At 38.3% G+C, this 15,496-nt stretch overlaps 3 protein-coding genes across 4 annotated transcripts in view; all 3 read left to right on the top strand.

The window, feature by feature from the left end:
* The window catches only part of odad4 (outer dynein arm docking complex subunit 4), a 9,757-nt gene extending 6,780 nt beyond the window's left edge, over positions 1 to 2,977 (top strand). The window contains exons 9-12 of the mRNA XM_016488642.1: positions 322 to 408; positions 511 to 707; positions 878 to 978; positions 2,443 to 2,977. Coding sequence (XP_016344128.1) covers positions 322 to 408; positions 511 to 707; positions 878 to 978; positions 2,443 to 2,478 — 421 coding nt within the window. The 3' untranslated portion in view covers positions 2,479 to 2,977. The remainder of the gene's footprint in view (positions 1 to 321; positions 409 to 510; positions 708 to 877; positions 979 to 2,442) is intronic.
* Positions 2,978 to 4,899: 1,922 nt separating this feature from the next.
* Positions 4,900 to 10,727, top strand: LOC107690289 (2',3'-cyclic-nucleotide 3'-phosphodiesterase-like). 2 transcript variants are annotated; one of them, XM_016488581.1, is made up of 4 exons: positions 4,900 to 5,107; positions 6,780 to 7,493; positions 7,581 to 7,708; positions 9,149 to 10,727. In XM_016488581.1, exons 2-4 carry the CDS (start codon positions 6,800 to 6,802, stop codon positions 9,614 to 9,616), a joined length of 1,290 nt encoding a protein of 429 aa, XP_016344067.1. In that variant the 5' UTR covers positions 4,900 to 5,107; positions 6,780 to 6,799; the 3' UTR covers positions 9,617 to 10,727. The 2 variants fall into 2 exon arrangements, with proteins under 2 accessions (XP_016344067.1, XP_016344068.1); XM_016488582.1 differs by lacking the exon at positions 4,900 to 5,107 and adding an exon at positions 5,887 to 6,019.
* A 2,475-nt stretch (positions 10,728 to 13,202) lies between these two features.
* Positions 13,203 to 15,496, top strand: part of aclya (ATP citrate lyase a) — a 35,092-nt gene continuing 32,798 nt past the window's right edge. The window contains exon 1 of the mRNA XM_016488626.1: positions 13,203 to 13,380. The gene's annotated coding sequence lies outside the window, so the exon portion shown is untranslated. The remainder of the gene's footprint in view (positions 13,381 to 15,496) is intronic.

Genomic DNA, 15,496 nt, shown 5'->3' with positions numbered 1-15,496 from the left:
GTGCTGCCCAATAAGAGAGAAGTGCTTGGGAACCTGCACAGCTGCATTGGTAGTCATATACTTAAATATATAATATCAATAGCAGAAAAACCAAAGATATGAAACTTTATATTAAAAGTTTCTCTTATGTTCTATGTAGGCAATGCACTGATGGATCTCGGGAATATGGACAAGGCTCTACATCAACACGAGAAGGATCTGGAGCTGGCCAAGAAAGGGTAGGCGACCATGAGAAGTAGGAAAGCTACCTTTCTGAATTTCTTGGTTGGCTAATAAACTACCAATTCATCCGGTGTGTTTGGTCTGTGCTTCGTTTCATAGCGACCTGATGGACAGTAAATCCAGGGCTCTGGACAACATTGGCCGTGTGTACGCACGGATCGGCAAGTTTCAACAAGCTATAGAAGTGTAAGTGCATTTGCTTTTAATTAATGTTGGCTTTGGTGTTGATGTACACAGAAAAATCTATTGTAATAGTCATTTGATTTTGTTCCGTGTGTGTTTGCGTAGATGGGAGGAGAAGTTGCCTCTAGCATGTGGTGGGTTAGAAAAAGCCTGGTTGTTCCATGAGATCGGCCGATGTTACCTAGAGCTGAAACTCTACAGGGAAGCACGAGACTATGGCTCCCGCTCGCTCATGGCTGCAGATGAAATCAGCGATGAAAAATGGCAGCTCAATGCCAGTGTGCTCATGGCGCAGGCAGAATGTGAGTCCAAACTACATTGCCCAGGAAGCTTAATAGACTCTCTGACCATGAATAATCAAATTTCCCACATTGCTTTGAATCAATAGGAGTTAATGTGGTCGTTATGTATATTTGATCCATGCCACGCCGTACAATTAGATAATTTTACATCCTCTTTCTCTCTGACACAGTGAAGCTGGGTAACTACAAGGCCTGTGTGTCACACTTTGAGAGGGCACTGGACCGGGCAAAACTGTTGCAGGATGACTCTGCCAGCGAAGCCATCCAGAAGGTCAACACAGACATTCCTATCCTGCTCTCTCACTCTCTCCCTCATCCCTCTCACCATCCATCTCGCCTGTGGCCTTTTCTATAGTCCCATTCAAACTACACTAAAATTCTAAATCATGCAGGATGCGCATTATGGTTTATATCACAGATGATCACAATTGTTGTTTGTTTGACTAAAGGTATACCCATATGTACTATTGTTCTGCAAATATTTATCCAGTCATTTCAATAGGAATACACGCAACCAGAAATTTTGCATAAGGGTGCTTTACACTATACACACTGTTTTAAAGTATCTTTACAGAAATTCATGGTGCTGATGTTTATAATACCTTAATATCGTAATTCCTTATTGTCACATTTAGCAGATTAAAGCTGAGCGAAAATATAGTTTACATTTTGGGCCAATGCAAGCAATCAAGCAGTTGAGATATGCTATTTAGTAAATATCGCTCTACACAAGTATACTGTATGTATGCTGATGAAGTTTGAAATATTTATATTTCCAATTTTATATAAAGAGCTGGACGAAAATATAGTTGCAGTTGTTATTTGCTCTATAGTATATATCGCATTACGTGAGTGTACTTGCATACACAAATAAAGTTGGATATAATATATATATATATGTGCAGCAGCAGTATTTCTTGCATGCTCACAGCAGCATGGTTGTGGATGTATTGGCAGTAGCAAGTCTCGGTACTTCTGCCGCAGCAGCAGCAGCGTAGCAGATCTATTCCATCAAGACCAAATACATTAACATTGTCATGTACATTACCATGCCAAAGCCTCCGAGAGTTGTCATGACAGAACTGTTATTTTGTAACAAAACCTGAACTTCCATAAGCAGAGCAATTAGTTACTAAATATTTGTAAATAGTAGTTGTTTTGTCATAATATGTGACCCTGGAGCACAAAACCAGTCTTAAGTCGCTGGGGTATATTTGTAGCAATAGCCAAAAATACATTGTATGGGTCAAAATTATTGATTTTTCTTTTATGCCAAAAACCAATTGGATATTAAGTAAAGATCATGTTCCATGAAGATATTTTGTAAATTTCCTACTGTAAATATATTAAAACTTTTTGATTAGTAATATGCATTGCTAAGAACTTCATTTGGACAACTTTAAAGACGATTTTCTCAATATTTTGATTTTTTTTGCACCATCAGATTCCAGATTTTCAAATAGTTGTATCTCGGCCAAATATTGTCCTATCCTAACAAACTTATCCTTATTTGTTCAGCTTTCAGATGATGTATAAATCTCAATTTCGATTGTTTTTTCTCGGTTTTGTGGTCCAGGGTCACATATGAACAGATAATTGTAATATTTACATGCATTCATTGATCAGTTTTCTCGTATGTTATCTGATTCTAGACCATCCCATTCTTCTGATATTATATTTCTTCATGATGCTCTGATATTATTTGTTTTACTTTAATCAATTTCTCACCCTGCAGGCTCTTCGTGAAGCAAGACACAGAGTGACTCAGTAAAATGAGAAACCCCTCTGAATAAAATGGCTGCAATCAACTTCCATCTACCTACAAGACAAGTCAGAACTAATGCATCCCTACTAGTGGAATAAAGTTTGCCTGAGGAACTTTGTGCTGGATTGCAGTCAGTGTTATTGGTGAAGAATTACTTTATGACTGCCTTTTCTGTGCTTGTTTCCATATGGGTAAAATGATGTTTTGCATAGTTTTACATAAACTGTCACAGTTTCAGAGGTATAACAAATCGTGTTATATTTGTGATGCAGTGTCCAAGTGATGTTGCCCAGATACTGTTAATGTTTTCCAATAGACCCACACATGCTGTGACCTTCTGTTGACATAGAGAAATACTCTTTTAATTCATAATCCAACCATAAAGGTTTGAATTGAAAATCATTAAAATGAGTTTTGACCTCTAATTTTACACTCCACCTATTGAGTCGAAATTGACTTTATGTGCTCAACAAAACTGAACAGAAGTATAAGCCCTGTCAGAATGCTTAACTACGCATTACTGGCAGTTTGTGTGTGAGAGTATTTTTACAACCACAAATACTTGTGAGAAAGCGGTCACAGCCAACCTGCGTTTGTTCTGAACTCCACTGTGATAAGCTGAAGCAGCGATTCTTAACTGCAGAACCTGTCAGTGCAATGTCAGAAAGCATAACCACTCAGAAATCCTGCATACATTTCACACGTCCCTCACGGATATCAACAAGACACAGCATGCACACTCCAGCTGTTTTCAATTTTGCAGGTATGCTCCTGTATAACTGGCCTGTAAACATGCATTCAAAGAGCATGTGGTGCCTGCAGATCCTTTTTTTTATTCTTTACGAACTTCATTTTAAAACACAAACAATGGAATTGAATACTTTGATCATTTTGATAGGCATGTATTCATTATAATATATTCTGACAATCATGATTACAAGGACCGTACTGAGTGCTGGAAATCAAGTCCATACTTGTGTGAGGCATGAAAAGCTTGAGAAATTTGTTTGCCTTATCCAAAGATTGTTGCAATATATATTTTATGCAGTAGATACTATCAAACCTGTAGGTGTAGACAAGTATTCCTTTAATGGCCTACTGCAAATCTGTTCTTAATCGGTGACGGTGTATGAAAATGGAAACAGTTTGTGATGTTTGCTCTAAAAGTAGGCCTTTAAACAATGATTTTTCGTGGGACAATTATTTTACAAGAATGTTCTGAGAAGTTTATTAAATATAAATGGTAATTTTGGGGAGCGCAATCAAAGGTTCACAAAATATATATATATATATATAGAAAGGTTGGGGGTCAATAAAGGATATATATACTTTATTGACCCCAACCTTTCTTGTGTTTCCATTTATATTATGGCCCCCAGTGTTGGGGACTGGAGTAACTAGTTACATGTAACAGATTAACAGAATTACGTAATTTAATTACAACATAAATGAAACTGTAATCAGTTACTGAGAATTTTTTTTTTAATTAAATTACAGTTACTTATGAAAATGTTAAAGATTACAAAGGGGGTTACATCTGAATAATTTCACACTCATACAGAATAATTTAATTTCTTTCCCAAATTGCAATGACTGCTCTAAAATATGAGACACCAATGTTTCAGGAGTTTAGGACACATGCTTATTCGATAACTGTTTTATTTTATAAAACATTTTTATTTATTTGGGTTTATGTATATACTTTATTTTTTAAGAATTAAATTAAGTTTTTTTTTTAAGAATTAAACTGTTTTTTCCCAAGGCGTTGTTAGATGCCATTGTTTCCTATAGCTATGCAAAGATTTGATTTCCAGAACAGTATCATAGCTATTAAACTATTTCTTATTATTTTAAATCTGTATTTAACCTCAGAATGATCTCAACGTAAAAAGAGGTGCTAAAGTCTGATTTTGTGGTGGCTGTGCTAATCATAAAATTAAATGATTATAATCTTATTTCAAGTGAAGGATTTTGAAAGTCTGACAGTAATCAGTGTTGAACACTACTGTAAGGTTAACCCTGCCTTAAATGTTTTAAAATAATTTTTCAAATAAAATTTTTGGAAAGGTAATCAAATAGTAATCAAATGTAATTAGTTACATTACTTAAATAACTGAAATAGTAACACTACTTATTACATTTTAGATAGGGTAACTTGTAATCTGTAACCTATTACATTTCCAAAGTAGCCTTCCCAACACTGATGACCCCCAACCTATTCGCACCATCTGCTAACATTAGGGATGTACAATGATAGTCATTGTCATTAGCCATTGTTAAGAAATGAAAGTTAAGACTGAACTGTACTGAGTAATTCAACCACGTGATAATCGAGACATAAAGATGAGCAGTATGCTGCACAAAACAACCCGCTGCTGACGGGAGCGCGCTCAAAATGTGCCTCTGTTCAGTTTTTTATCTGCCTCTCCCTTCCGCGTCCGCACTCGCGCGCACAGGAGCGTGCTCAAGTGCCAGTGGTTTCCGTTTTGTTTCCTGATTATTGCTAATGCTCGGCCAGGCGGGGGGTTTTGCGTAGCGCTCTGGAGAAACGTGCAATTTGGCTGTACGGCGCTTTGAACCTTCAGCCTCGGAAAACGGCGACAGCTTTTCACACATCTGCCAACGTTGTAATCAAGTGAGTTGCATTTACGCTGATCACTGACTGTTACTTTGTAATCTTGTAGAACGTATTTGGAACCAGTGAGTTTGATTACGCATATCTAACTTTAAGCGAAAACAAAGATTTTAGATGCAACAAAAATGGTGCTTCTGGCATGTGCTTCCTTTACCAGCAGCGCCAGGCATTGCCACGCTGATTTGTTTTGTCTGCATGCAGCGTGGCTGGGCACTGCCACTCCCCAATCCATGGCTTTGCATTGTTACCGCTAATTAACTGAGCTCGCTCATTTGGTCGTATTCATTTACGAGTCTCTGTAGATTTAGACATTCACTGAATTAAGTGTAGCCTGCGTTTCTTTTACATCTACGCACAATTTTTCCACCAAGTTGTCTAAATTCGTGTGCGCAACGTCGTTAAATCATGTAACGTTACTGTTATGTGCGTGTGACCTCTGCTTGATGTGTCGCTACCGTCTGAGTGAATCTACAGGGCGGTTTGGGTTTTCTTTGTCTTCCATAGATCAGGTGGCGTGTCCGAATCTAGTTTGGTCACACAAAGGCTGCGTATCAAAATCCAGTGAGCTGCCTACCTAGACAGCAATTGGGCATCAGACACGCTGAACTGACTCATGCTTCCGAGAAATGCTGCCTAAGCAGGCAGCACACTTGATATTAGACACAGCCACAAAAAAAGTGGCCTAATGATGTGCAGGTGTTGGTGTCTCACTCACCGCTGGGCTCCTGTAAAACAGGGGCCTGCTTCTGCTTTTCACACACTTTCATCAGAACCTGGGCCGTGTCCAGGGTGAAATTAAAGCTAGTTCGTGTAAAACCCGGTCACTGCATAGAGAAGTTAACATTTAGTGGCAGTAAGAGGTGCTTTTTGAACCTATCATCAGCTGTGAATTGTCGCTTGGCTGATATCAAGGTTTGTCATTTGATTAAGCTGTAAAGATTTGCATTGCTCTATAAAATGGGGAACAGATGTTTTTTGGCCAGAAGGTGATGATGACAACTGGTTTCACAACGAAAGCAGGTCATTTGACATCTGATGACTCTAACACCCTAATATCTGAGCTACAGCTGTACTTCTGCTTATTAATCTGAAACCCGACAGAAGACAGTGATGTGACGGTGCAAAGTATCATTTAAAACCAAAGACTTCCAGCATACAGAGCTTCTACGGTTTACTTCAGGCCTCCATAAAAGAGAAAAAGATGGTAGACAAAGAGAAATATGGATAAAAAGCAAAGGAGTAATATGTAGGCCAGAAAAAAAAAGCAGCCCTTGCATTGGCAGTCCGATGCCTACTCAGATTTCACTAGAAATGCACAGTGGTGTTTTATTTAATAGGAATCCGAATGTGCATTGGTCTAAACGGAGCAGTGGTTTTCAGATTTGCTCAGAAGGACGAGAGCTGGACACTGTACAGAAGTTGCAGAACTAAAATATGCAGTTGTGGGTAGTAAAATTGAAGTTTCCAAGAGCCTACATGCTGTGAAGTGTCTGAAGAAGTGGTCGTTTTGACTGCCATGTTCAGGTGGATAGTTTCTGTTAATCTTTACTAAGCGTTCCTGGAGCTGCCTGTCATTTAACCCCTTGTTCACATTTGCATTTCATGTAACTCATCTCATGTACAGAGTGATCTCTTGAAAAAATGCATTCGCACTCACTCTTTTGTTTATCAGAATCAGCCTGCTGTGTAGCAATGGACGCTGAACAGAATCAGGAAGTTCCAGAGGCTGTTGCTGAGACACAGGAAGTGGCGATGAAACAAGAGGAGAAATCGGAGCCTAAGTCCAAAGAGGTGGCACCTTCAGAACCCGCAGAACCTCCAAAAGCAGCCCCTGAACCCGAGAAGACCCCAGAGATGGAGCATTCTGCTGGGGGATTGCCAGAAAAGGAGAAAGCGACGGACTCTAAAGCGCCTCCTGCCAAACCGTCTGAACCCGAGGTGGCGCTGGAAAAATCTCCTGAGGAAACCCCGGCTGCCGAGTCTTCTGAGAAACCCCCTGAGCCAGAACAGCAGAAGAAGTCTGAGGAGCCACAGGTTCAAGTGAATTCTGAGCCTGAGAAGCAGGAGGAAGAAGCTGTGAAAGAGGTGGAGCCTAAGAAAGAGGCCGAGTCCAAACCCACTGCTGTGAATGAAGCCAAGCCCGAAGAATCTGATAAAGGTGAGGAGACCAAGACAGAAGGAGGAGAGGATAAGGTACAACCAGAGGCTGATGGAGTTCAAGCTGAGCCTCCGAAAGAGGCAGAGACCAAGCAGAAAGAGCCAGAGCTGCCTTTGTTCTTTGGCTGGTTCCTGCTTCCAGAGGAAGAGGAGCGAATTAAGTGTGCAACCATGGACTTTCTCAAGACGCTGGACACTTTGGAGGCCTTCAAAGAACACATCAGTGAATGTGAGTGGACTGTGTAAACACATACACTTGTGGTTCTCCTCAGAGTTGGTGTGTTTGTTGTGCTGATTTTGATCTGTTTTTTTCCAGTTACTGGTGAGGTGGAGAAAGAAGTGGATCTTGAGCAGTATTTCCAGAACCCATTGCAACTCCACTGCACTACAAAGTTCTGTGATTATGGAAAAGCAGAGGGGGCTAAAGAGTATGCAGAGCTACAGGTTAGTTTTCCAAACTGGCCATTTTGTTAGATGTGTCATATCATGTAGTGCAAATGTAAGTGCTCTGATGTGTTTTTGGAATAAGATCCCTGCTTGATTATAATATTATTGCAGCCAATAACTAATATGTTGGCAAAATTAACTCAACTCTTAATTAATATTAACAACTTATCTTGTTTTCCAGTATGAAATATAACACATGTAATATTAAAGTAAAAAATCAGTCATCATAACATTGACGGGGAAGCCCCTTTATATTATCAGCTTCCAGTATCAGCAAATTCAGACCAATACTGATAATTAAATATTACTAATATCTGCCAGTACTTGTATGGTATGTAATGTCACGTTCCCTGAAATTGTGTTAGTGTATTCTTTGCAAATTTGCCATATAAGTGTCTGAAGCATGATATATATTGAACACTTTACAATTGCAATAAATTAATGAGAGATCATGAAATTACAATGAACCTTTTTTATAGCCTGAATTATTTTTTTTTTTAAATAAGATATAGAGTGAAATTTATAATTATCTGTTTCTGTTCATTTATGCTTTTTGTCTGTTCTTTACCTCCTTTTTAATGTTTATTTACCTTTTGTAGCTGATTTTACCCGTTTCCTGCCATGCTGACATAACCAAATAAAAATTATGGCATTAATCCGTTTTAATGTAAATTAATTCTTGTTTGTTATGAAATTAATTAATAAATGTTCATTTATTAAATGTGAAATGTTAATCTATTAGCATACGTGGAAATTAACTTGAACTTAGATTAGTAAGTATGAGTTTATTTTGCACAATTTAAAAATATGCATGATATTTTATTAGATTGTACAGTACTGTTTTTAATGTAAATAGACAACGGTTTTATTCAGAGGTGTTTAACTGATTTATTTAAAAATGTATCACCTGAATGTATTTTAGGTTGTGTAGATTTGAAATGTCTTTTATAACTTTTTGTTAATTGTATACCTTGTGTAATTTATTCTGAGATCGCCGTGAAAATAGCCTTGATGCTGGCATGGCATTAAAAAGTGAATAATAAAAATATGCATGAATGAAATTGCAAGAGAATAATTATATTTGTTTGTATACAGTGCATAGAAAGGCGGAAATCCCACAAGAACTTATTTAAAGCCTTCACCTAAACAATATTACATTTTCAAAAAATTATAAAGAGAACTGAATCAAAATGCAGAAATTAATATAATGTCATCCAACAAAAAAAGTAACTAGAACAACAAATCATAAAAAATAAAACATGTAAATATGTCAGTATACAAGTGTAAGTATGTGAATGTAGATTAATGAATGCTGAAAAATAGTTTATTGGTAGTTCGTGAAACCTAATGCATTAACTAATGTTAACAAATCAAACTTTTTGTAAAGTGCTACCAAATATTAATACAGTACTTATTTGACCATATTTTGTCTTGCAGGTGGTCAAGGAATCTCTTGCCAAATCTTATGAGCTTTCCGTCACTGCTCTCATAGTGACCCCTCGTACGTTTGGGGCCCGTGTGGCTTTGACGGAAACCCAGTTGAAGCTGTGGCCCGAGGGAGCAGACAAAGAAGGGGTCGCTCCGGCCCTCCTGCCCAGTGTAGAGGCTCTTCCAGCGGGTAGCCGTGCCCACGTCACATTAGGCTGCTCGGCAGGCATTGAGGGGGTTCAGACCGGTTTGGATTTGCTGGAGATCCTGGCTCTGCAGAAGGAGGGCAAGGAGGGCACCCAGGTCGAGATGGACTTGGGTACTTTGACCTACCTGAGCGAGGGCCGCTGGTTCCTCGCCCTGAGGGAACCGATTACCGCAGATACCACCTTCACTAGCTTCTCTGACGACAAGCCCACCAATGACCAGGGCAAAAAGGATGGAGAGAAGAAAAAGAAAAAGTGTACCATTCTGTGAGCGCAAAGCGAGGAGGGGGGGGGGAGAAGACATTTTTCCTAAGGGCTCCGGCCCTCGGTTGGCTGTGGATGATCTTGTGTTTTTGCATGCGTGTAGGTGGATTGCGTGTATGTTTCGCAGCTTTAGTGTGTGCACAGGGATGGCTTGGGATGATTTGGCAGGCAGTGTGAGACCAGACGTTCCAAAGTGGCCTGCTGGCTCCCGGCTTTCTCTTAGCTGGTGCCTTTTTTCCTTTTGCCTGGCAACACAAGCTCAGAGACCTTAGTATCTGCCTTAACGTCATGGATCACTCTGCTGGAAAGTTCACTCTGCGTTAGGTGCTAGTTCACTTGGCTGTTTGGCCGCCACACCATCCCTGTTCCCTTTACACCGGTACATCCACGATCGGTCTTCCTTACACGTGACACTCATGTAGAACACTTAGATTTAGCACAACTTTACTGGTTTGATTAACGGATTTATACTCCATTCCAGCCGAGTTCTTGTTGATTAGTCTAGATACATGGTTTCACATTCAGTATCTTTAGAAGATTTGCATTCTGAATTTACATTTAGATCTTCGAGTTCATGAAATAGAGCACCTTGATCCTTCATCACAGGAAGTTTTGGCATAGAGTATAAATTTGTTAGTTTAGTATGTGATTCTTCGGTGTCCCTCTCCTTCTTCGGCCTTTGTGGAGCTGATAATTTCCAAGAATTCATGCTGCACCGTTGTTATAATCCCACCGATAGTGATCTGTTGTGTGTGTGCATGCCTTTTGCCAAAAAGAGAAGAAAAAAAACACGACATGGTTAATCTCTCTCGCAATCACGTAAAATTCACCAAGGTTTTTCTTTTTATCAAATAAGATTACATACACTCTGTGACATGTTTTTAGGCTAAAACGTGTATGTATGAAATAGTGTTCTCTCCTAAACTTATCGTTTACACAGTGTTTGTCAAACCATCAGAGACCCCTTTTGAATTTACAGCCCGTCACGTCGGATTAGACATGCCTGTACTTCTCTTCATTATATCTGTACGATCAGCTCTTTCATAAACCAGTATATTCACGTGATAGTAAATTTACTCTCTCTGTCTCTCTCATTCTTAACAATTTTGAAAAAAAAAGTGCACTCTAAATACTGTGACAAGCATCTATCTGGTGCCTTCCTCTTCTGTAGGTTTCTAGATGGCCGAAACCATGCATCTTATAGGTCTCTGACATAAAGGCACTCAATTTTTGCACTTACCTTGTTTTTCATTTTTTGTACACTTAATAAAGAATGTGCTTGGCTCTGACAACCCTGGTGTTCTGTTCTTGCTGTAAGTGAATTACGTTCTTAATGTTTGAAGGATTGAATTTATTAGTTAGCTTGTTCTAATTAAGTACGTGTGTAATCATTTGTTCCAAATGGGTGGTTTCATGCTCATTTCACTTCAAATAGATTCCACCTTTGCACAAGTTAGCAAATGCGTAACTGCAGCAAACGTCTGGTTCCTAATCGGCACCGGTTTCTGGATTCATAGGAAATTAAATTATCTTAAAAATGCAGGCTAAGTAACTATAGCTTAAGTGGCTCGTGAATACACAACCTCTTAATTATTGACGGCATAAGTGGATCTTCCTATTTAGTTCGTTTCACAATTCACAGTAAGTTTGCCAGTAGGGGGCGGTTGTCTCCACTAAAAGCTAGATGGAGCATATTGCCAATATTGCAGCTGTAGCTCAACAGCTAGTGAGTTGACTAACCAGAGGCAAGAATATGTTGGTTTTGTCTTGGTATAAATAATCCCTCCCACGCATATTTATCTCTCTCTGACATGCAAGATTTAACTTGTATCGAGGTGATCGTTTCCCTAAATATGGTTGAGGTGGGTGTTTGTTCGAAGAAACACCGTCTACTGTATGTCTGGATGGTGTGGCTCCTACACATCCTCAGTGATGAACTCTCTTTTTATATATATATATATATATATATATATATATATAGTGTGTGTGAATGAACAACTGTGCAGCCTTTATGTAACTGCGATGCCATATTGAATATAACACTGATGAAAACAAGACTGTGAGGGGTAGACATTCAGACTTTACAATGGCATGCACTGTATATAAGTCCTAAATCATGTCATTTTCACATATTTTGTCTACTGAAAGATTTTTTTTTCATCAGCTTAATAATTGGCATGTTGTTAAACAACAGTACAATCCATTGAGCACATTCTACTTCTATCCCTCACAGACTCGTTTTCATTCCTGTCAAAAATAAAATATAGCCTACCACTACCCGACTAAGGTCTATGCCACACTAGTAATCTTGTGGTTTCCAAACTGACTTATCAGAATCTTGCTTCTGCAAACACTGTTGACATCCAGTGATCAATGGTTATGTTTCTATTTAAAGCCTGTAATGTCTGTTTTGTAAATTCAAGTTGAGTCATGTCTCTTGGTCAGAGCCTTTCAAACCCATTAACTGATGCTGCTGTGGAAAGAGGAGCCAAAGTGCATTAGCAACAGCCAGTCTTTACAGTGCCCTTTGTAAAGGCCAATTAATTCACCTGAAAAGCTTTGATTTTATCTAACGTGGTGCATTAGATATGAAGCTAATTCAATTTTAAATGACTCTTGTGCAAAAGAAAGGAATGTGCTGCCTGGGGAGCCTGACTTTGAGAAAGCCTCTGCTGGATTTGTGTATATTGATTAATGATTCAATGTTTGGTAAGCAAATGTGAACATTATTTTGTGAAAATAATGGTTGTTGTTTTGTTCAGTACTTGTAATATTCAAAGTGTTACTCTTGTTGCTAAGCCCTAGTCAAGTGATTATAAATTAAATACTCTATTACATTGATTATGATTTTCATATGTGACCAGACTGTGCGTGCAGTATGGCCATATGAGTATGGCGCAATTTCTAGCAATGATTGTTTACTTGTCTGGCAAAATGGAAATGTGACCCTGGACCACAAAACCAGTCATAAGTAACACTATTTGTAGCAATAGCCAACAATACACTGTAAGGGGCAAAATTATACATTTTTCTTTTATGCCAAAAAATCATTAGGATATTAAGTAAAGATCATGTTCCATGAAGAGATTTTGTAAATTTGGTAAGAACTTCATTTGGACAATTTTAAAGATGATTTTCTCAATATTTTGATTTTTTTTTTGTTTTTTTTTTGCACCCTCAGATTCCAGATTTTCAAATAGTTGTATCTCGGCCAAATATTGTCCTATCCTAACAAACCATACATCACTGGAAAGCTGATTTATTCGGCCTTCATATGGTGTATAAATCTCAATTTCCAAAAATTGCCACTTATGACTGGTTTTGTGGTCCAGGATCACAAATGATTGTGACAATTCATTTTAGAAATCGCCACTTTCAAAACTCAGTCCACATTGCACATTTGGGTCATTTTCCGGCGTTGCTAAATGCCTGATGACGCAGCCTGATTGGCTGGACGAGGCAGAATTAGCCAATCAAACCCTGGTCCGATGAAACGTTCACTGTTCGAGTGGGCGTGGCCTCGCAGCACAGCGGATGGCGAGAGCCAATCAGAGACAGAAGAGATCAGCCAAGGCCATCGTCAGATGTCGGCGTAGAGAAAAAAGGGAAAGGCTGAGCGCATAGTGAGGGAGGGAGCAGCCACGCTGTCTGTCTGGAGGAAAAAGTGTCTCCTGCAACCATATCTTGCCTGTCAACTCTCTCAGACAGACTCCGTGCACTAGGAACTCCCTGAAAGGACAAAACCTGCTGTCATTAAGAGTACATAGACCGGTAAGTGGCTCAAAACCTCAGCGTACTAGTAGTACAAACAGTGGATATTGAAAACAGTCTCTCATTTGCAAGTACATTTAGCGAAATATAAGAAACAGAGAGTAAAAAACGTACAGTGACACAGCTCTTTTTGCTCAAAACACTGACTGTATAGATCAGGGTGAGGAACTCTAGCGCAGCTTATCTATGTTTATTGTATTTTTGATCGTGAATATCAGTCATACATGACACCCGTACAGAGACAGGTTCTACTGGTCTTTACCTGTGATTTAAATGAATGAATGGCTTCGTTAACACCTTTCACGTATACGGAAGTGTAAAAACAAAACAAAACACAAGAAGCATTAAAACTAATGAATTAAATTCAGTTAATTTCCTTTAGTTAATTAGAGTCTAGGCTGGAGACCAGATGTTTGTCCTGAATGGCAGGCAGTTTAAACGTATTCCTTAACTTTCTGGTATTGATTTTATTTGACTAATAGTTTGGTTTAATTATTAGTATGTAATTAAATTGTGACCAGTATCATTTTTTGCTTTTACAAGCTGCTATAAATTAAATGTGGCACTTGCACACTGCTACTATTTTCATTAGTGAGTGATAGCTATTCAGTTAGTCACCAGTGTACTGTATATTGCAGTTGTGACTAATCAATTAGTTACTTGTGCATTACTTGTACTTATTCTCTTGCTACAAGTCACTATCCCAGTAGTACCAATTAACTGTTCCTATCAATGAACTGTTCCATTGTTATAGTGACTAATAGCAAAGGGATTAGAATTTGTGTTTTGTAAATAATTACTAGTGACACTGAGTCATGAGTGCGTTACTTGCTAGTGATTAAAAGATAACAAGTACTAGTAAACATATCTGACATATGGATTAGTTTGACAGGAATAAATGTTTAAATGGATTTCTGTAGTCAGGAATTTAATTAAAGTAAATTAAAGCCAATCATCTTTTGGATGAAGCATTATATAAGCTTGAGCTTAAATAATGAAGTTCCATCCATGCATTAGATCAAAGAGATCAGTGAGGATAGAAATAAGATTTAATAACGCCTGTCATAAACACTGCAATTTGGTCTTTAGCGTTATTCATATGTAACCGGTCTAATACACCTTTGAATCAGATAAATGTGTTGGGTTAGGAGTGTAATAAGATCAATATCTTTCCTGTGAAACCCCCTGCTCCTCCTCGCATCCTTCCGATGTGATGAATGATACCGCTGCTGTTTTGTGAGCAAGCGAAACGCAGTTATAAATCAGTTGCATCACTACTAGTGACACGCACAAGTCCTTAACCAGCTGTGCAGTGCAGAATGAGCGTGTGCATGCAACTGGCCAGCACTTACTGAAAAGTACAGCAGTATTACCATCACCGTACCATTGTAAATGGGGTCAGATCAGGTCACTGGTAATTCTGTGTGCACTAGGATCAATACTAATAAAACACTCTGCAGCGCTATCGGTTAGATAGGAAAGTACATGGCACATCCATTGCTGTAACTGAGACTATCTACTGAATCTAGAGATACACTGCTAGTTTTTCTTTTGCTTATCCATCTTACAAAAATGTACCATTATAACCTTTGTTTCTGTCAATAGTTATTGCTACTATCCCAAAACAGTAATAAGTTATTATGGTATCTTTGCCAGTCAGTGTAAGCTGTCAGAATTCTAGTGTAATTTCTTGTTTTGATTAAATTGGTTAATGGATAGTTACTGCCGTTTTAGTGTGGTGAAACAATGTTTCTGTATGGTATTTTTCTTCATGCAGTGGTCACAGTAGGATATTTTGTAAGAGATGTGAATCAGTAGACCTCAACTTACCGAAAAGGCTGGTACTTTAAAAACACTTAGTGTACAAACAATTTTCACTTAGAAATTGGTACATTTTAAAAACTAATTACAAACAATTGGCAAATAACACATTGAATTCAAAATGAAATTTTGAAGTAGAAAGACTGCAATTGTAGTTTCTTGCAATACATACTCCAAAAATACATACTCCTTTATTTTTTTATTTACTTTGAAAAGTAGATTTTACAGTGTATAAAAGCATTTTAAAGACCAGTTTTAGGGTGTGAATTATGGAACCTCTTTTTTTTTTTTTTTT

This window comes from Sinocyclocheilus anshuiensis, unplaced genomic scaffold, assembly GCF_001515605.1.
Source record: "Sinocyclocheilus anshuiensis isolate Anshui unplaced genomic scaffold, SAMN03320099.WGS_v1.1 scaffold461, whole genome shotgun sequence".
Lineage (NCBI taxonomy): Eukaryota > Metazoa > Chordata > Actinopteri > Cypriniformes > Cyprinidae > Sinocyclocheilus > Sinocyclocheilus anshuiensis.
Note: the sequence above shows the minus strand (reverse complement) of the source record. Positions and strands in the feature narration are given on the sequence as shown.